Consider the following 23,207-nt stretch of genomic DNA (forward strand, 5'->3'; position numbering starts at 1 on the left):
ATTAAAAGGATATAAACTAGCCTGACCTGTTGTGGTGCAGTGGATAAAGCGTTGACCTGGAACACTGAGGTCACCAGTTCGAAACCCTGGGCTTGTCTGGTCAAGGCATATATGGGAGTTGATGCTTCCTGCTTCTCCCCCCTTTCTCTCTCTCTCTCTCTCTCTCTTTCATTCTAACGCTCTCTCTTCTCTAAAATGAATAAATAAAAAATTTTAAAAAAAGGATATAAACTTATAAAAATATAAAACGTGACTATCTACCATGTGCCAGGCACTGTTCTAGGTGGTGAGCACTAATCAATGAAAAAAACACAAAGTCCTATTTCTCATGGTTATAGTCCAGTGCGGGATGGGGAGATAAACAAAAACAAGGCAACCTCAGGTTATGTGCAAGAATCAGGTATCTGAAGAAAACAAATAAGGTGAAATGAGCAGGAATAACCAGAGAAAAAGTCTCACAGGAGAGGTGACACTTGAGTTGAGATCTTAAAGACATGTGAGAACTGGGAGAGTTGGAGAAAAGACAGTTATAAATGGAGCATACCAGAAGAACCCAAAGAGACTGCTGTAGCTAAAGTGAAGTGAGCAAGGGTCAGAGTAATACAGATAAGGGGCAGGTCAGCAAGGGCACGATCATAGTAGGGGCTTATGCGCAATGGTAAGGAGTTTGGTTTTATTCTGCCAGCAATGGGAAACCCCCAATAGGTTTTAAGTAGTAACATAAGCAAATTTATATTTTAGGCCATTATTTATAATGCTACACAGAAAATGGAGTAAAGATGACAGAATCGATGTAGTGATGGTAGATAAGAGGCTATTTAGGTGACAGACAATGAGAGCTAGAACAAAAAAGATAGTAGTGAAAATGAAGGAAAGATCCCCCAACTGGCAAGCTAGGCTATTCATCCTAGTGGTTCTCAAACTTTGCTTACATCAGAATCACCTGGGCCCTGGCCGGTTGGCTCAGCGGTAGAGCGTTGGCCTGGCGTGTGGATGTCCTGGGTTCGATTGTCTATCAGGGCACACAAGAGAAATGCCCATCTGCCTTTCCACTTTTCCCCCTCTCCTTTCTCTCTCTCTCTCTTCCTCTTCCGCAGCCAAGGCTCCATTGAAACAAAGTTGGCCCAGGCACTGAGGATGGCTCCAGTTGCAACTGAGTAATGTCCCAAATGGGCAGAGAATCGCCCCCTTGTGGGCTTGCCGGATAGATCCCAGTTGGGCACATGCAGGAGTCTGTCTCTCTGCCTCCCTGCTTCTCACTTCAGAAAAATTAAAAAAAAAAAAAAAAGGGAACCACCTGGAAGGCTGGTTATGAAAGAAATACTGGGATCCTGGCTGGTTGGCTCAGTGGTAGAGCATCGGCCCAGCATGTGGAGGTCCAGGGTTCAATTCCCGGTCAAGGCACATAAGAGAAGTGACCATCTGCTTATCATTCCCACCTTCCTCCCCACAGCCATGGCTCGAATGAGCAGGTTGGCCCTGGCTGCTAAGGATGGCTCCAGGGCCCCGCCTCAGGCACTAAAATGGCTTGGTTCCCAAGCAATGAAGCAGCAGCCTCAGATGGGCAGAACAGTGGCCCCAGATGGGGTTGCCAGGTGGGGTCAGGGTACACGGGGTAGTCTGTTTCTCCGCCTCCCTGCCTCTCACTTGATAAAAAACAAACAAACAAAAATCTGCACCCCATCCCAGAGTTGCTGATTCAGTAAGTCTGGGGTGGAGCCTGAGGATTTACATTTCTCTAAGTTCCCCCTAGGATGATGACGCCATTTATTGGTCTGGGACCACACTCTGAGAACTACTAATGGAGACCAACCTTCTCCTACCTAAAATAGTAAAAAAAAAAAATGGTTAAGATACATACACACACATTAAAATCTTCTGAAAAGTACCACAGGACCAAGGCAAAGGGCAGTGTGGCGCATAAACATAAGAAAGTAGCACAAGAAAGTTCTTTTGTGAGCTGGAACAGTTCTGTGTCTTTCTTGACTGTGGTACCAGTTATAAAAATTGAGTACGGTCTATAATATAGTTAACAGTATTATACCAATGTCAATTTCCTAGCTCAAACTCTATGACACTTGATGCCATCAATGAGGAAACATCGTGACTGAAGGGTACACGGGACTCTTTGTACCATTTTATAACTTACAGTGAGCCTATCACACTCAAAGGAAACAAAACATGATGAATAATAACCAGCAGAAACAATAGAAAACAAAATCATTTTATATATTAAAATTATTAATTACCGAGTCAGTCAGACTATAACATGTACTATTAGATTTGGGAAAAAAATAAAACTTCTAGAACTAAAAAACAGATTACCAAAACTTTTAACTTAAATTATTAGGCTTACTAGCATATTAGAGACTAGTGAAGAGAGAAAAAATTGAAAGACAGATAAGAAAGTATCTAAAATATAGCACAGAGAAACAAAAAGACAGAAAACACAGAAGAAAAAGTAACAGACAATGTCTAACATATTTTAACTGGAAAGTCTGACCTTTAAACTGGAGTATCAAGAAGACAGAAGAGATAGAAACACAGAAAAAATGTCTAAAATTTTCTAAAACACATCAAAGGCACAAATCTACAGATCTAAGATGCTCAATGTATAACAAGATAAAGATAACTCCATACCTAATACTTCATAGGGAAACTGCAGAAAACCAAAGACAAACTGAACAGCTCACACACAGTCTGAGAATAAAAACATATGATACCTTCAAAGAAACTATTAATCTAATAGATTACTGGTATTTCTGAACAGTAACAATGAAAGTGAGAGGGCAGTAGAAGGGTATCTTTAGTGTGCTGAAACAAAATAACTGCCTCCCCAAATATCTTTTAAAGATAAAATAAACACAGACAATCAAAAATAGTTCACCACCAGCAGACCCACTAAAAAAAATACTAAAGCATATACCTCAAGCAAAAGAAAAACAATCCAAAATGAAAGACTTAAGATGCAAAAGGAATGAAACAAAAGTAAATGGATTTTTCAATATGAAAGAAGTGGAGAAAATCAGCTGTTCGAATTGGAACCAGCATGAGATGTCTATAACACATCAGAACGGGATGTGAAGTAGCAGGTGAGTATATGGGTCTGAAGCTCAGAAGTTCTGGACTTATAAATCTCAGATCACAGACAGAGAGCATATGAGTTCACTATGGAGAGAATTTTGAGAAGAGGGTCCAGACCCAGAACTCTCAAGGATCAAGAGATGAGGAAGAATCAACAGGAAGACTAGACACTATCCATAAAGGTAGAAAATAGCAGAAGGTGTGGCACTGTGAACTCAAATAAGTTTTTAGAAGGAGAAAATGATCAACTGTGCGACTATTGCCGAGTTGTCAAAGAAAATGAGGACAGAAATGCTCAATGGATTTGGTAACCTGGCAGTTGTTAGTGACCTACACAGTGTTAGCTGTTTCCTATATGCTTATTACAATTTAGCATTTCCTACTCTACTATATTTTAAAAGAAACTTAACAGCTAAGTGAAATAGTAAAAGCAACACTATATAGCACTGTTCTTAAAAGAAAAATGTCAGTTTCCAAAATGAAATATACTGTATATTTAATGTCATTAAAGCATATTGAGTCACATCCCTATGCCTTCAAGTTAATTAATAATCCTCAGAATAATATAAATTTATACAGAATTTAAATGTTTAAAACTAATATAAACTTACTTGAGTTTTATTATGAGGGCACTTTTCCTCCCAATTTTCCATATGATAAAAAAGTTTCAGATAGAACTGCCCAGCCTGTCTAGGGTCCCAGGCAGGAAACAGAGCAGATATCTGAAAAGAGGTCTATTTGGTATACTCTTTTAAGGTCCCCAAAATTGTTTTAAGAAACATACCTAGCTTGAATAAGACAACCTTTTCCAATAACTGCTGCATCTGTTGGGAGGTCTATAGTTGTAAAGAGAACATCAGGAACTTTTTGTTTCCTGCAGTTATAGCAGTATGTGAAATGAGCTGGAAATGGCATATTCAGTTCATCATATGGTAGATGGCAAAATCCACAGCCTGCAGGCAAATTCTCCTCTAACCTATATGAATACATTAAGGAGAAAAGTAAAGCACTCTTGAAAATTCTGGTTCTTTTCAAAAACATAATGCACCTAGTACTTGTGTGCAAGCCACACTACAATTTCTACCACAGGAGGTTATAAGAGTATCACTCTGACTGATAATTACAAATGACCATGAAATCAGAACTATATGAGAGAAAAAGGCTTATACAAATAGCAAATCATTTTTCATCAATTCATATGTGTGATGACTTACCACTTGACAAAAACCACTATTATTTCAAAGTTTTTTTCTTTGGGATACAACATAAAAACAAATGGTTAGACAATAAGTGTGGCATTTTATTACTCTACAACAGATATAACATAAATATAATTTTAAAATTTCTAATAAAAAGCATTTTTAACCAGAAAACCTAACAATATGAAAAAATTATGGTTAAAACAGATTTATTGAGAAGGAATAAAAGGTTAGTCAAAAATAGGCCTACTTCAAGATTTCTAATTTCTAATGACTGTTTTTAACACTTCTGAGAAACCAAAACAACTGCTTCATAAACAACATACATATCATATGTAAACCACAAATGGACAACCCACACCCTTCCCGTTCACTGTAAAACGTTTGTTGTAACACACTGCTTATGAATTCATTTTTGAATGATTAAGCATTTTTCACTCATTAAATCTAAGAAAATCAACAGAATAGAAACAGAAACAGAGAAAGCTCCAAAGTGAACCCGACTTTCTCCTACCCCAGCTTCTAGGGCTCTCAATTCTCCATAATCTAAAGCTACACTTCAAAAGTGGGAACTTGGCAAGTAGACATGTTATAAAAAGGAGAGGAAACTCAGACTACAGTATTCCTACGAGGAGCCAGGCTTTCTGCAAACTCTTTGTATACATTATTTCACTGAATTTTTACAATAACCCCCTCAATAAAATTACTCCAAGATATTGTCCTTTTATTACTGATATAGCATTCTGGTACATGAGAAGTAACAGGGAAATCAGATGTATGAGTGAAGCTGTGTGACCCTGAACAAGTACAGAGCCTCCTCTATAAAACGGGAATAAGAATATTTACCTAGAATTTTTTTTTTACTTTTTTGAAGATGAAGAAAACTACAGGTAAATAACATATGACTACCACCCCCCCACACACACCATATAATGCCCAGCAGACAACAAACACTAGCTCCACCTGGCGTGAAGCCAACCTGAACACTGAGTAACTTGCTCAGTTACACTAAGTAGCAGACCTCACATTTTAATGCCAATTAATTTGAATCCTAAGCCCATGTGTTATTGGGGGGGGGTTAAAAGAATGGAAACTGGGATGATTCTTAAATACCTCACAGAAATTTCAACATAAATGGTACAACAACATAAAGCAAAACAAAATAGAAGTATTAAAATTTATGAAATTATTTAAAATATGCAATGTACAAAAGGGACCCTCTGAATATTGGGATCATAGGAAATTCTTCCATCTACACTCCTATATTCTTCAAATTTTCTCAAGTAATCAGTCATTATTTTATAAAAAAAAAAGGGTTTGTTTTTTTTTTTTTATCAATAGAAATATCTGTTGCATCGGAATGCCGTACAAGAAAATTCACTGTATTTATCCAAGCCACAGTACTGAAATAACATACCTGCATGAGAAAGGTTATTTGTTAAATCAAGCTTCTACCTACTTAAGAATGAAATCTACTGATGTGGCCCTGGCCAGTTGGCTCAGCGGTAGAGCGTCGGCCTGGCGTGTGGGGGACCCGGGTTCGATTCCCAGCCAGGGCACATGGGAGAGGCGCCCATTTGCTTCTCCACCCCCCACCCTCCTTCCTCTCTGTCTCTCTCTTCCCCTCCCGCAGCCAAGGCTCTATTGGAGCAAAGATGGCCCGGGCGCAGGGGATGGCTCCTTGGCCTCTGCCCCAGGCGCTAGAGTGGCTCTGGTCGTGGCAGAGCATCGCCCCTGGTGGGCGTGCCGGGTGGATCCCGGTCGGGCGCATGCGGGAGTCTGTCTGACTGTCTCTCCCCATTTCCAGCTTCAGAAAAATACAAAAAAAAAGAAAAGAAAAGAAAAGAAAAATCTACTGATGTATAAGAACTTTACTGTAGTGCTGTGAGAACTCACTAGCAAAATCTGTTTTTTCAATAGTACATTCCAATTGTTTATTTCAAATGTCTCACCTTCACTTTCTTGTTTATGATGATACTTAATGCTTCGAACACACTGTGGTCAAAATCCATTTTTAATACTGACAAAAAAAGATGCTGACTAAGGTATTCTCTGTGCCTACCACAGCTAGAATAGCCTTGTTATATATATATATAGACTTGAAAATGTGTACTAAATTTGATCACATACGGGATTTTTTTTTTGCTTTCTTAATATATATATACTAATACAGGGTGGGGCAAAAGTAGATTTATAGTTGTATGAAAAATAATATAAAAATTAAATAATAATAAAAGAATAAACTTTCACATATTCACAACTATAAACCTACTCTGGTCCTACCCTGTATATTAATACTGAAATAATTTTGAAAAGCAAATATGCATACTGTAGGGTAAGGGCTAATTAAAACTTCTATTATCCAGGTAGACTCTGCTATCAAACTAACAGTTTTCTTGCATATGTATTTGATAACCTCATCTGTTGATGAAAAGCATTTTTGACACTTATGGAAGCTAAAAAGATTAAAGGAAACAATAAATAAACCAGAAAGTAATCTCACTTTACCTAATGCTTTCACTTGTACTTTCTCTTTTACATATATTAAAGTTCTACTTCATTTTCCATGAAGCTTTTATATATAATTTTGGTATAATATAGTGTTTTGATTGTTTTATAAATAAAGAATATTCTTTATGGAAATTGTTTCATGGCCTTTCTCTGTTTTGAAGGTAAGACAAAAACAAAGGAAAGAAAGAAAAAAATCTAATAAAATTATTTCTATAATGCAACAAAGTAATGTCGCCTTGAAATTCTTTCATTGGTTATCATAAATGTTACTTATAAAGATACTAGATGTTATAATAGGCCAGGTATGACCAACATATGGCCCGTGGGCTGTAATGAGTTTATGCGGCCCTTGATTAAATTATTAATATTCTCCGCTACTTTAAAATCTCAGCTACTCAGAAGCCGGAGTCTTTTATTATTGGAAATCGAGATATTTAAGAAGATAGTGATATGCGGAAAAGAATTCAGCGTGTGACTAATCTAGGGTTAACTTCCAATAATTGGTCAAATGGATTCGTGATACTTCATTTTTTTAAAAAATTCCATTATAAAGATTTACAACTTTTGTACTTGTCTGTACTCGATACTGTTTGACATTTAGCGGCAATGTGAAACCCACATTCTTTTAGGCGGAGTTTGCCAGTGCTCACCCAAGGTCAAACAATTCGTTATTTTTGTGGTCATGTGTGCTGAATCAAGTGGCATTGTAGCACAGACAATAGCTGCAGTTGATAACTGAAAATGTGTCCAGGCTGTTTGTAAAATGAAATAATTGTTTTATTTGCGATATAACCCCTTCAAGCTCATTCTATTAATTAAATATTGTTTTGATTGACTGTGATACAGTTTGGATATTTATATGGTATATAATTATATTTTTATTAAAATAATATTGTATATTAAAATTTTTCCACTCACATTCATAAAAAAATTACATAATACAACTTTGTTTACTTAAATGAATCATTTTTGTATTTAAAATTTTTTAATTTTAATATTTCATCCGGCCCATGAAAAAAGTTTTCTTTCTAATCTGGCCAGGGGGCAAAAACTGTTGGCCACGCCTATTATAGGCCCTGGCCGGCTGGCTCAGCAGTAGCTGTCGGTCTGATGTGTGGGTGTCCCAGGTTTGATTCCTGGTCAGGGCACACAGGAGAAGTAACTATCTGCTTCTCCACCCATTCTCATCCTCTTTTCCCTCTTTGCAGTCATGGCTCAAATAATTTGAGCAAAGTTGGCCCCAGGAGCTGAGGATGACTCCATGATCTTGCCTCAGGTGCTAAAATAGCTCAGTTGCCGAGCAGCAAGCAGTATCACCCCAGTAGAGGGCTTGCAGGGTGGATTTCAGTTGGGGTGCATGCGGGAATCTGTCTCTCTGCCTCCCCACCCCTCACTTAAAAAAAAAGATACTAAAAGTTACAGCCTTGGCTGGATAGCTCAGTTGGTTAGAGCATATTTCTGAAGCACAAAGGTTGCCAGCTTGATCCCTGGTCTGGGCACATACAGGAACAGATCGATGATCCTGCCTCTCTCTCCTTTCCTCTCTCTCTAAAAGTCAATAAAATAAACATTAAAAAAAGATACTAGAAGTTATAATGTGTCATATAATGCAGATGTCAATACTTCCCTGTTCCTGTTAGGTAGAAATCAGTAAAATGCGAGGTCCTAATAGGAGGTCCTGATTTCTACACTGCACCACTGTAACCCACCCTCACAAAGAAGACCTGTCCCAGCCCTGAGAGAAAAGAAGTCCACCTCTCCCTTCTGTGCCCTTATGGAAAATAAGCCAGGCAGCCATGACAACCTCTGTTCCAAACAGCTCTCCACAGTGCCATCCTGGAGGAATCGAGGGTTCAGTACAGCTGCCGTGCCAGATGCAGATAAAATACAGACTTCTTCACTATAATAGAGAGAAAACAAACAAGGTAACATGTTCAGGCAATCTAAGTTTGGACAATGTTAACTATCAAAGTAATTAAAAGGGTGATAATTTAAATTCAGGTCAGACTCTACTAAATATTAACAATATCACAGGATTACCTCCTAAACCTAGGAGAAAAAATAGAATATAATGTTATGAAAATAGGGAGGGCAAGAATTTCTTATTATTTAAAAAATTTTAAAGATAAAGTACAATATTAATGACAATACATTCCTTTAAAATACGGTAAAGCTAATAAAGACTGGAATGTTTCAAAATAAAAGTAACAAACTATATTGTTGAATTAGGTAATAACTCATTAAAATTTATTAAAATCTTCTTAAATGCACATTAAATTTTATTTAAATTATTCTAAAAGCAAACTATATAAATATCCATTATTGCAACAGGTTAATATAAACAATAATAAAAAGGTATCTGAAACAAATAATATCCAAATTATACTAAATGAAGCTTAAACTACATATATACTAAAAATGAACATTCAAAAGAACTCTTCAAAAGTCTTTACTACATATTACTCAGTTTGAAAGCCAAAAAAGTAAACAGTAAATGCAATTATTGAACAAGATCTCAAAGCAAATGAGGAAAGTAGAAGCCTAGGGATATAAGTCTTGGAGACAAAGTGCAAAGGACTCAAAGCCTAGAAAGATATTAAAGAAATAGTACTTGAGGAGAGAGAGGTCAGCCTTTAAATCAGTGGTTCTCAAACTTTTTGAAGCTGGAGCGCATTTAAAATCCTACAAATAATTGTAGACGCACTATATACAAATTTCTGAGAAATAATAACAATAATTATAATAATTGTTATAATAATTAAGTCAAATATTAAAGAAAAAAATATAAAGCCCAAGTATGCTTTTATGGTAATTAAATGAAATAAATATGACAAAATTAAATTTATTCTGACATTAAAAAACATTTTTATGTTACATATTTTGAGTTATGTTTTTTAGAATTCATAAAAAAGAGGGGTTAAAAAATTTACAAACGACAAAACATTATCTTTTTATATATAATATATAGAGATAATATTTTAAGTAATTTAGTAAATTCGGCAGGTCCTGGCACGGATGTGTTAAGTTTTTTCATTCTTGTGTTTATGAGAAACATAAGCCTGATGTGTCCTAGAGATTTCTTCAATGTTTGGGCAGATATTTGAAAGGCAAACTCTCATTTCCTCGTCAATACATTGAAAAATTCCTCTTTTTACTCTTAATTGTGTTGAGTGCAGAAAACCCCCACCATACATATCATCTTAACTTTACACCAAACAAAGAATAGAAGAAACTTGCCTCCAGTCTTTCCAAGAAACATGGGGGTAATGTAAACAATCCAGCACCACAGCTTAACAGCCTTTTGCAACCTAATCAAGCAAGTGAGGTGGGGGTTGGGCAGACTGTCAGCTTAAGCCAATTCCCCATATCTCTGTCCCCCCAAATCTAAACTCCAAAAACCCTGTTGGTTTTTTGGTCCCAAATAGGCACATATTTCTCTAAAATACAATAGGGTGCACTTGGAAATCTTCTGGGGCGCACACTTTGAGAACCACTGCTCTAAATGCTTAAGTGGGTCCTGAGAATGTTGGAAGGAAGAGCTTGGAGTCACTAGAAGGCACCGAAATAGGAGCTACCAGAGCAGAAATGCATTTCAAGTTTAATCCAGTAATAGTAAATTGGATGGGTTAGAACACAACAAATTAGTAAAGATGGGATTTAATACAGAGAACTTTTGAGGTCCAGAGGAAGAAAGGAATTTGTGTCAGATGAATTCAAACTTCTAACTGAATTAACTGGACTCGTGTCCATAGATCCTGCATCTGTGACCTATTTCCAGTCACAATGAATCTACACCTCTGGCCTTCTCCACATGCTATTCTTTTAGCTTTGAACACTCTCCTTGTGCCTCTTCTCCTCATTTATATAATTCATACTCATCCCCCCAAAATTCAGTTCAAGCTTCAATTACTTTATTAACACTTTCTTCCAATCCTACCTCTAACCGCCAACCCTCTGGGATCCCAAAGTATCCTGGGATATCTCTATCATAAAATGTATACTCATCATAATTCTCCAGTAGAATGTGAATCTGATGACAAGAATTACATCTTGTAAAATCACATTCCTAGAATTTGAAAATGTGTGGCACTAAATCCGTGAATGAGGCAAGATTATATATATATTGGGGAGAAAGGCAGGATAAGAATAACAAAGTCAGTAGTTTAAACAAGAGTAGAACAGGCCCTGGCTGGTTAGTTCGGTGGGTTAGACTGTCCTCCCAAAATACCAAGGTTGCTGGTTCGATCCCTGGTCAGGGCATGTACAAGAAGTGACCAATGAATATACAACCTACAACCAAATGGAATAACAAATGAATGCTTTTCTCTCTCTCTTTCTAAAATCAATCAATTAAAAGAAAGAGTAGAACAGCCACAATGGTAATAAAACAGTTCATCAAGAGGGTAATACTCAAGAGAGTAAAACATGGACCGCAAAGGAGAATAAGAAATAGGCATGGCTCTGTAATGTTCACATTTACTACAGTCTAATAATTTTTCTCTAACATAATGATCACCGCAAGTGCAAGAGAATTATCCAGGTAATAGATGGCAGAAAGGATTATCTAAGAACAGAAGGTGGAAAATAAGACAGCAGAAGGTCAAACAGTTTCTGGATGATATCTATTAAAAACTTCTGGAGCAGATGATAGTAGGGTTCAGGAATGGCAAGCAGTAAAGTCAGAAAACTCTTGGTTAAGATAGAGGCCAAACAAATCAGGTGTACATGAGCAAATGGAATGGGTAAAAAAATATTAAGCTGTGATCCAAGAATGAAATCTTATAATTTCAAATTTCTAAGAGGCAATAGTTTTGAGCAATAACGAGGTCCAAAGTATGGTTGAAAGCCAAGTGGGGAGACAGGACTTAAGAATGAGAAAGTATGTACAATGCTAGGAAAACAGAAAGGAGATAATCACATTTAACTGGAGGAAATGGCAGAGAACGCGTTGAGAAAGGCAGAAGGATGTTTTGGAAGTACAAAAGTCTGAACTGTGGAATGGCATGGATTTTAAAGAAGATGTTGTTCAAGTGAAAATTAGGGAACAAAAGATTTTTTTTTTTACAGAGACAGAGAGTCAGAGAGAGGGATATAGATAGGGACAGACATGAATGGAGAGAGATGAGAAGCATCAATTATTAGTTTTTCGTTTTGAAACCTTAGTTGTTCACTGATTGCTTTCTCATATGTGCCTTGACCGCGGGCCTTCAGCAGACCAAGTAACCCCTTGCTCGAGCCAGCGACCTTGGGTCCAAGCTGGTGAGCTTTGCTCAAACCAGATGAGCCCACACTCAAGCTGGCAACCTCGTGGTCTTGAACCTAGGTCCTCCGCCTCCCAGTTCGATGCTCAATCCACTGCGTCACCACCTGGTCAGGCGGGAACAAAAGATTTTTGAGAACTAAAAGTATGGAAGTCACTTTGTTACTTGGCAGAATTAGGAACGATGATTTGTTAGCAGGAAAAAGTTAATAGCAAAAGGTAGAAAGAGTTTAGAAATGAGCTTAAAGACACAAGGCAATTCATTTACAATAGATCAAGGGTTCCAGAGATCCCAGAGGAAGAAGTCAGCAGAGTCACAAACTGAAATAAAGTCAGCCAGCCTAGAGTTAATACTTGCTATGTGCTACTATTCTTACTTAATGTTTAAACTCAGGCTCAGAGTAGTAGAGCAACTTTCTCAAAGTTTCATAGCAATTCAGTGGCAAAAATGGCATCTGAACCTTGGTCTGACATACTTTAAAGCCCATGCTCCTGGATCACTCCACTAATCTTCTCCCTGTTTTCATGAAACTTTTCCCATTTCAGATGACAGTCTGTAAATTACAGCATCTATAAAAGCAAGTTGTTGTTATCATTTACCAGATGCTAGTTGATTCACTGTAGCCCACTACAGCATGACAGCCTAATGCTTTAGCATGTGATTTTATTTCTTGTCTGATTTCTGCCCACCAAGCATCTCGAGTTTCTGGTTCATCTGAAAAATAAATTTTAAATCAGTTTACTACTCAAGAGCACACTGTCTGTATGAACAAGAAATGTTTAAAATAAACATACTCTGGAGGGCAAAAAGGTACTGGTCTACAACAGATTCTAAAATTTCACATCTTTAAAATACTACTTCTCAAAAGCTTAATATTTTAATTTAATGCTGCTTCTCAAAAAGTTTAGCATTTTACATTTGATTGCTAAAAAATGAACCTCTTAGTTCTGGTTGCTTTATTACTTTAAGGGACATCTATAGGGATGAATTTTATTAGATGCAACCTAAAATGTAGACCCAGACTTTCCAGATTCTAATCTTAAACTGTAAGAATATCTCAGATCTCACCTCTCTGAGAGAACACATTGAGTCATATACATAAGTTTAATTTAAATTCAGATTTCATTTCCTGGTACCTATATTTTATAACCCACTATACTCTGTGTTCTTTCCAAGGCAAAGATTTGTTGATATTAAAAAAAAGAGTAAGCCATCTGTCATTACCCTTTGAAAGAGATGTGAGTCTTAAAGCAAAATGACAAGAAATGAACTAATTCCAAATAAAGAAAACAAGTAGATTTTAAAAGCTAATAGAAATAATTTGGTTAGTGCATAAAGGGACAGACTTCACATGGAATACTATAATTCTGTGCATAGTTCTGTAGTTAAGGGAATACCTTAGAATCACAGAACTGTATTTTACTACCAGAGAGGAGTCCAATCACACTTAGGAATGTTTATAAATGGGGCATCTGTCACACACACTTGTACTGAGCTGCAAACTACTGCTCAACAGCTGCAAATTACAGCAACGTTTTATACATAAAGATGTTAAAAACAGAAGTGGTCTATAATCAGCACATTCTAATTGGTTTCTTTTTGTGGCCGATTCCAATTGGGAATGATCTGATATAGAAAAACTTAACCAATTCTAAATAGGTGTTAAGTTCTTATTGTAAATATTCTACATATGAGGCACTATTAAACTGAAAATAAAACAATTCCAAACTTCCTCTTTTTGAATTTCAGTATATATCTATTTCCAATATATGTTTTGAAAAGTAAGAAGAGTAATTAGAATTATACTCACTAGTGAAATACTGAAGACAGCAAAGTAAAGAAAGGTTAAAAGGCTTATTATGGCTCACATTCCTATGGTGCAGTTTTGCCTCCTCCACAGGGAGGAAGGAGATCGGCACAAGGGAGAAATGAGGAGAAAAGGCCAGAACTACAAATGATGCCAGCCAGCTCTTGAATTAAAGTTTTGGATCCAAGACAGAGCTACCCTAAAACTTTCTTTTGGAAGAAAAGAAAAAAAATGCAGACTCCAGGACACTGAGGGAAAGATCAAAGTATAGATAAAATAAAGAAGGAAGAGAAATAGAAAAGACTAAAATATGGTATTAGCAATCAATATTACAAATTAAGAAATGTGTGAGAAAATTAGGTGGCCCTTTTTTGCATGTACACACTATTCTGTTAAAGAATTTCTTCACATTTCTAACTGAAATGCGGACATAAAAAGCACAGATACACTTTTCTTTTAAGACATACATGTTTCCAGACCAATCTATTTAACATCATCCTTTCCTAACAGAAAATTTTTATATCATAAGACAAACTTTTAATCTATCAGATTTATTCTTTGAAAACAGATATCGTAAGTAACTTGTTTTGAAAGTAATTATTTTTCTGAAAAACTGTATAAAATTAAGTCTAACTTTTCTTAAATGCGCTAGTAGGGTCTGCTGATTTGCTTTTTAAGTCTTTCTGCAAGTTTAAGCTATTATTTGCTAAGATAAACAATTATGTAATATGATTTTATAAAAACAGATTTTTTCACATTAGGTGTGCCTACAGCTGTGCCACGAGTAATACATGGCAGTTTTTCTGTTTTAAAAATGAATTTTATAAGAAGTAATCCATAACGTTGTTTTTTAATTAATGTAAAATGAAGGAAGCCACTTAGTTTAAGCTCAAGATATATTTATTTAGAAATGGCCAACATGTCTAAATGGAAATGTATGTAATAGTAATTACTATGAGATACATGTAATCACATAGAATACAAGTTTATTTACATCCAACTTACCTTGTTATAACACATAAAATAATCAGGTAATTAAACCAAACACTATGAAAGAATAGGTGGCTGATTAAAAAAAAAAAGCTGAATGCAGCACATGTGAAGTATTCATATTGTTCTGACAAATCACAAGCAGCCTTTTTTTGACACAAGAGCCACACAGTTGCACATGGGGATGCTGTTGCTGTAATTATTTACAATTTGATTAAAAGCTAACAAGTTACATAACATGGGAGCTAAGGAAGCAAATGGCGTATGTCCACACTCCACAGAATTTCTTAAATTTGGTTTTTGGCTAAAGCAAAAGCTCAAAGAACAAAGGGTTTTGCAAAGCAGATTCAGCAGACAGGAGCCAGAAACAGTGGATATTTTGGCGCATGCTTGGATCAGGTGACAGTACAGACTGAGAACTATGGCAGCTCACTGAAATGGTCACAGAAAGTCATGGCCCTGGCTTCTAGGTGAAAGCAAGGCAAGCACACAGTAGGGCGCACTTCGTCACAAACTAGTCATTGGGCTACCAGTCATTTTAACTGGCAGCAAAAGCCAAAGGATGAATTTTTCGGCTATCAATTTAGGAGGTTGTTTAATTAAAATAAAACTAAGGTTATTCAATTTACTTAATATGAAGGAAAAATTAAATTTATCTTCAACACCTGTATCATACTTATCCCAGAGATGAGCCAGAGAATAGTAATTATGATTCAGCCTAACTTATTACAACTGCAAATTCAGAACCATCATAGTATTTGACTCCTACAATAAAATTTTGAAAACTTAAAAACTGTTAACTACATTCTTATAGCAAACATACTAGTAAATTTGAATTGTTTTATACATCCTACATAAGTCAAAATTGAGAATTTAGCACAATTTATAAAAGGCAAAACAGAGAGTTTGGCATAAAATTTTATGGCAACTATATATGCCAAACATAAAACTGAATACAATTTAGTCATTTGGAAGGTATACAGCTGAGATGTGATCAGTAACATTTCAAAGATGTTAAGAAAAACACACCTTCTTTTTAAATACCGTGCTCCTCCCAATAATCTATATAGTAGAATTATTTATAATTATAAAGGTATCATTTTAGAAGATAAAATTTATTTATTAGACAAATTTTATATCATAATATTTTATGTTTTTCTTCTGAGTCAAAACTTGATAGATAATATCACAAGTCTTTTAATATATCCTTTTAATTGTAGGCATGAACTAAGCTCTAGATTAGTACCTCACTGATACTTCTTTTAAAAGTAACGTCTGCACACTTTGGTTGATGTCATAATTAATTCATTTTGCTGCTGTTGCTTTTCTAGAGCATAGCCATAGCTTGATATTTTGCCATCTTTTTAGCATTTTATCTTGTTTCTGAAGTGCAGGTGAAACTGGTAAAGACTCTAAAATATGAGCAATAGTTTAGATCTCAAAAAGTAAAAAAGTAAAGATTTCAACACAAGATACCTTTGTAAAACTGCATCCTGTTGAAACTTCAGGCAATCACACACATGCAATTAAGAATCACTGATTACCTGAAGTGTTCAATTAAGTTCTATTTTTACATAGCTTCAGAAGAGAATAACTCTGCCTTAAGAATCTCATGGGGTGAAAGAATAAAGAAAATGGACATTCAATCTAATTTTTAAATGAACAAGAGAAGGTCAACTGTTGGGTAGATCAAATAAAGATTTGCAATCCAATTATATTCTATCTTGCTAATGGACAGCAAAAAAACACTACATTATCTGATTCCTGAAAGTAATATAACCTAAAAATATAATTGAAGAAGATAAATTTTCCCTAATGAAATAGAAAGTAGAGTTCACATTCAGGGAGTACATGACATCAAATTGGGTGGGGATTCAGTACCAGACCAGGAAGAAGAGTCCTATAATAGAAGGAGTGATGTGCAAATTTAGTACAAACATCAAGATGTAGTAATCTGGGACGTTAGGAGGCAGCTGGGATATAACCCATGTAAGACCAAACTGGAGTTCTTTACTATTTGTAAAAAAACAAAAACAAAAACAAAACAGGTCAGATATGTAATCTTCTTAATTGTGAAATTAAACTCTCCATATATAAAGACCAGTTACATTATATATAGAAAAATTATATACCATTATATTTACATTATAATCCTGTAATGAATATTCAGTTGTATTATATACATATAAAGCGTGAAATTTCACAATTAAAGAGATTATATATCTAATTTTTTATAAACAGTGAAAAATGGGTGGCTATGAACATCAAGTTACATTTTACTTCCTAAAAGCCTTATTAAAATGCTAAGAACTAGAATGACCAGGCAGTGGCACAGTGGATACAGTGTCGGACTGGGATGTGGAGGACCCAGGTTCGAGACTCCGAGGTTGCCAGCTTGAGTGCAGGCTCATCTGGTTTGAGCAAGGCTCACCAGCTTGAGCCCAAGGTCACTGGCTCAAGCAAGGGGGTCACTTGGTCTGCTATACCCCCCCACCGGGTCAAGGCACATATAAGAAATCAATCAATGAACAACTAAGGGGACACAATGAAGAACTGGTGTTTCTTATTTCTCTCCCTTCCTGTCTGTCTGTCCCTATCTGTCCCTCCTCTCCGACTGTCCCTGACTCTGCCACAAAAAAAAAAAAAAAAAAAAAGCTAAGAACTAAAAGCTGCTTAATTGTTTTAGGCTTAGTTTGCACACCTGCTCATGTGTACCTCTCAGATGTAGTAAAAAGAATAACAGCTAGCTAAGATCATCAGTAGAATTCAAGTTCCAAAAAAGCTCATCTCCATTTAACACACACACACACACACACACACACACACACACACACACAGCAAAACAGTATAAAAAGTAGCCTAGACTAGGTGTATAACAGGATGTCTGCCTGGTTGAAGAATGGTGTCCCCAATCTTCAACACTGTGTGTAAGACATGGCAGGCACTCTATGAATATCCATCGAAGAAAAGGTTTTTTTATCAACTGTAAAACAAAAGTTTTGAATGATTAGACTGATATGTATATTCTAGAAATATTTCATTAAACCTCACCTAACCCACAGTATTTTTCAAACAATATTACATACCACTTTATATTTTGTCCTGAAAATAAAATATCTAAGCTGTCATTCATCCTATACAATGAAAGAATAATAAATTTTTCTCAACTATACTATTAGTAATTAGAATTTTTTGTGTGCTATTCAGAAATACTATTAGTGTTAAACTCAGAAGAAAACAGAAAAAAGAAGATAGCCTTCTGACCAACAACACTAAGACTACTAAAATTTACTCAAAGTGCTTTTTACCACTCAACTTCCAAACAGACTTGAATGTAGGATTATCATGATCTCTCTTCCTCTCTCCGCTAAAAGTTGCCAAGAGTCTGTTCCACTCACCACACTCTATTAATTACCAAGTCCTGCTGACTTCACAGCCTAACTATTTTGGAAATTTACAGTTGAGTGTATAAGCCCTGACACCAGAAAAGTTAAGGTTCAACTGTGGCTCAGCCACTTTGTATTTTATCTGGGAAAAATTACTGTTTTGTTTTGCTCATCTACAAAATGGGAATAGTGCCAAACTCAGGGTTGTGTCCTGAGGATTAAATGAGGAAGTGTACCCAGCACAGTGTTAGTGTTCTATAAACTTTAGCTCTCCTATTATCACCAAATCCTAGGTCACTTATCTGGCCAGAACTATTGCAGTCTGCTAACTGGATTCTCTGTCTCTAGTTTTGATGCCTTTAAATCCCTTTCCATCCTATAGTCAATGATCTAACACAAATGTGTCTTTCTCCTATGGAACTCCTGTTTCTGGCAAGTCACACGCTAGAGTCACAAATGCTGTATCTTCCTCCCTAGCAGTGAGATTCATCTTATCTGCCTCAAAATCTGATACCAGGCCAGAAACATAGAAAGTAAGATGAGAAAAGGTAATAATTTTTAAATAAATCCTCAGTTATTGAGTTTTTCTGCTTTATAAAAATATTTTCTATCACTATAATTAACACAAACTAGCAAAGCAGGAGAAAAGAGAACAGAAAAATAAAGCTAAACTAACAAAGACAATTTGTGCTCAAAGGCAAAAATCTTAAGGAAATAAGTAACATCATCAAATGAGTACTGGCTAGGATATTATTTTGCAAATTCTGGAAGTTTCAGAACTACATTCAAAGGATGTACATTAACATGGCTCCAAATACATGGTCTATAATATAAATATACGTGAATCATTCTACATATCCTTCAAAAACTGAGCTCAAGAATGACCACCTCTCTAAGCTTCCTTGCCACGTAAGAGTTAATTGTGCATTCCTCTTTTATCATTGTATCTTGTATCACATGAGACCACACAGTAAAACATTTACATATTTTTTAAGGCCTGGCATCTTTTCATACAACTATTATCTAAAAACTGCATGGCCTAATGCTTGCATGATACATCAGAATTCATGAAATATTGTTGTGTAATATAAAATATTTTCCTATATCTTTTCACATTTTAATGTTTGTGAAATAGGAATGTCTAGTAATTAATAAGTATAGTTAAGATGGTAGTGTTTCTCTTGTCTCTTGAAAGGCTATTATTAAATTGATGATAAATCATATAACATATTTCCCCAGGTATAAGATGCTGCCATGTATAAGATGCACCTTAATTTTGGGGTCCGAGATTTGAAAAAAATGTATTACATAAAGTTATTGAACTCAATTTTTTTTTCTTTTTTTAAAATTTTTTTTTTTTTGTATTTTTCTGAAGCTGGAAACGGGGAGAGGCAGTCAGACTCCCGCATGCGCCCGACCGAGATCCACCTGGCACACCCACCAGGGGCGACACTCTGCCCACCAGGGGGCGATGCTCTGCCCCTGCGGGGCGTCACTCTGCCATGACCAGAGCCACTCTAGCGCCTGGGGCGAGGCCAAGGAGCCATCCCCAGCGCCCAGGCCATCTTTGCTCCAATGGAGCCTTGGCTGCGGGAAGGGAAGAGAGAGACAGAGAGGAAGGAGGGGGTATGGGGTGGAGAAGCAAATGGGCGCTTCTCCTATGTGCCCTGGCCGGGAATCGAACCCAGGTCCCCCGCACGCCAGGCCAACACTACCGCTGAGCCAACCGGCCAGGGCCTGAACTCAAGTTTTATTCATCATAAAATTCATACAACTCCTCATCACTGTCAAAACTCCCATCCATTAGCTTGTCCTCATCTGTGTCTGATGACAAATCACTGTCTTCATATGTTGCCTTGTCCTTAGTTCCGTCTATGGCATTTGAAATGCCACAATTACTGTATAAGACACACCCAGTTTTTAGACCCCAAATTTTTTGAAAAGGAGTGTGTCTTATACATGGGGAAATACGGTAATATATGGTATCAAAGAATTCAGAAAATATAGTATGGATGAACAATTTTTAGCATTAATAGAAACTATACCAACAAATAGTTTTCTCATTGACATGGTCAATTCTTGATTCTCTGTGGTAATACAGGACAACAGTACTCCCTAATTACAGAGAAGAACATGAAATAATTTTATTATATTGACCAAATATATCACATTTTTTTTCAAAATTATCAAATTTCTTTTCCTAAACTAATATCAAAATCAGCTTAATGTCTGAATAGATACCAACTTTTACCATAACTATGCTAATACCACAATCAAAAGCATACTTTTATTCTTTTAATATTCTATAAAACTTATATTCTTTTTCCTTTTTTCATACACTTATGACCTGTTTTTATTTTAAATGATGGTAAGATATACTGCTTCATAAACCATGTTTCTTCTTGCCAAATTCTGTAATTCTGCTTATACAAACCAAGTCTTTATTATGTCTATAAAATTTATCTTTTGCCTTTTCTACTTTCAAGGACTACTCTATTATCAAACACACACATCTCACCCTAAATATCTTTGTCCTGACAATGTTTCAGCACTTTAAATTAGTCCTGATTAATCTGCTTTCAATGTTCTTTTCTTATACAATAAGCCTTTTCTCTTCCCATTATACTAATCTGCCTAATATTCTAAAATATATTCTTGCCTGGTCTGTAGTGGTGCAGTGGATCATGCATCCATCTGGAACACTGAGGTTGCCAGTTCGAAGCCAAGGGCTTGCCCGGTCAAGGCACATACGACAAGCAATGAGCAACTAGGGTGAAGCAACTATGAGTTGAAACTTCTCATTCCCTGTCCCTCCCTCTTTCTCCTCTCCCTGTAAAGTCAATAAATAAAGTATTTAAAATACATATATATATATATATATACACACACACACATATATATATGTATTCTTATTCATTAAATGAATCCAACAGGGTATTTTTAATTCCTTAATAAAAATTAAGTATAGCATATCATATTAAAGATGATCGCTTTAATTCTAATAAATGGAAGAACAGCTGGCAAAAGCGAGGATAACTAACAGAGGTAATTTCCCTAAAGATTTACTAATAGATGTCAGTATAAGCTGCAGAGGTTGGATCTGATTAGATTGTTTCCTAAACTGAATTTAAGTAAATCTGCATAACGAATATCAGCTACTTCATAGTCAAACATGCACTAATTATATCAGAATTTGCAACTGGACTCCTAAGAACAAAAAAAGTTTAAAATACTGAAAAGATTATGGGATGTTATCTAAAATGCTGAGCCTTTGGGTGTTTGTTTTTGTTTTTCTGTAAATAGATATATTTTCTGACAGAGAACTAAAAAGATTTTTTTAGGCAAAATAACAGCTTCTGATACGGCATTTATTGATGCTATTGTTTAATTTGATTCTAACATAAAGGACATCAAAATTAAGATATCTGTATTAATAACTGAATATGCTTTTAACAAAAAGAAGAATTTAACTGGCTTTGACTCTAAACCACATCATCAGCTGTAAAGTTATCTTAGTTTTTTTAAAAGCTACTAACAATATCCATATGTAAAAATACTTAAAAAGAAAAATTATATTCTCATGTAAAAGGGAAATGAGAAAATGCTTATGAAAGCTATTAATCTCCCCAAAATCTGTTCTTACCAAATTTTGGAACACTTTAAGAATTATAAATAAAAATTTTAATAGTTATATTTTTATAATATTTATAGAACACTAATATATTATATTCAAATCTAAATCAAAGTTTAAATATACTTTAAGGTTATCAAACTAGTTATTTAATACTTACAATACAGTTAACAGTTCCTTAATCATAAAATTAAAGCTTATTTCATTTACCTGATATGAAAAACTGTTTGAAAGATAACATAATTTAAAATTATCGTTCAGAAAGTTAATCACCGAACAAAAGTCATTCATAATTTATGGTATTTCTATAATTTAGATTAATTTATTTTAGTTAACACATTTTTATATTTGCATTTCCATGGAAATTATGAGTTACAACATATGTATTAAAAATGTATGTATATAAATTAATTGACATTAAGCCTATTTAATCTACAACATTTCTAAAAACTTCACTGAGCTGCCATAATTTTTGTCAGCATATGTAGTACTGAATAACCATTAAAATACCTGAATTGAAACTATTCCAGTCTAGCAGTTTGTAAGATCTTGTGTTACCCATAATTCCGACAAAGGCTGAGTTCAAAACAGCAAATTAGTAGATCAGTTTTAGGTGCAGAATAGTAGAAAACAAAACAAAACACACTACAAACAAGAACACAATTGACAACACCATTTGACAGGAACTGGAAAGACACAGACAGCAGAGTTAATAAGAGGTAGAAATAGAAAGTGAAGAAGGAGCATGCTATCATAGTCTAACATTAACTAACGTTTAATTATTTAAGATAATTACCTTAATTTTTAAAACCACCCCATTCTTTCCTTTGTTATGTGATCCTGTTTGCTAAATACTTAACAAAGAAGAAAGTTCTAAAAGAAATAACTCTGAAATATATAATAATCCATTGTATTAGCAGGTGGCTATGGTTTTAAAATAAGATTATTTTCCTTCTACACTCAGAGTGAAATGAAAATTTCTCATACTCACTAGTCAAATAGCTGAAAGATTCATTTGGGAGTGCAAATGCAGCACTTTTAACATCAGCACATGTAAACAATCCACCCTGTTTCTTTCAGCAGAGTAACTCAGTGTCATAAAATCAATACAACGTCATTATGGTAGGTGCTAAGCAAGAATTTTATCTTAACATTCAGCCTTTTCAACAAATTGAAACGTTTTCATAAATAATTATTTAAGGGGCTTGAAAACTAATAAAATATTCTTAAGAAAACGTTCTTTTTCAAAGCATAATATATTTATATATATATATATATTAAGCAATCCAAAGAATGTGATATTTATATCAAACTAATATTGGAACCATGAGATTATAC

General features: G+C 35.3%; 1 protein-coding gene across 15 annotated transcripts in view; it reads right to left on the bottom strand.

Moving 5' to 3' along the window:
* Positions 1–23,207, bottom strand: part of C2CD5 (C2 calcium dependent domain containing 5) — a 104,112-nt gene that overhangs the window by 34,824 nt on the left and 46,081 nt on the right. For 9 of the 15 annotated variants that reach the window (XM_066264735.1, XM_066264729.1, XM_066264721.1 and 6 more), the window contains 3 exons: positions 12,655–12,769; positions 8,599–8,694; positions 3,869–4,060 (listed from right to left, as the gene is read on the bottom strand). In XM_066264735.1, coding sequence (XP_066120832.1) covers positions 3,869–4,060; positions 8,599–8,694; positions 12,655–12,769 — 403 coding nt within the window. Of the gene's footprint in view, positions 1–3,868; positions 4,061–8,598; positions 8,695–12,654; positions 12,770–22,379; positions 22,446–23,207 lie in introns of all 15 variants that reach the window. The other 6 variants (XM_066264709.1, XM_066264700.1, XM_066264730.1 and 3 more) reach the window with 1 other exon arrangement.

This window comes from Saccopteryx bilineata, chromosome 1 (assembly GCF_036850765.1).
Source record: "Saccopteryx bilineata isolate mSacBil1 chromosome 1, mSacBil1_pri_phased_curated, whole genome shotgun sequence".
NCBI lineage: Eukaryota > Metazoa > Chordata > Mammalia > Chiroptera > Emballonuridae > Saccopteryx > Saccopteryx bilineata.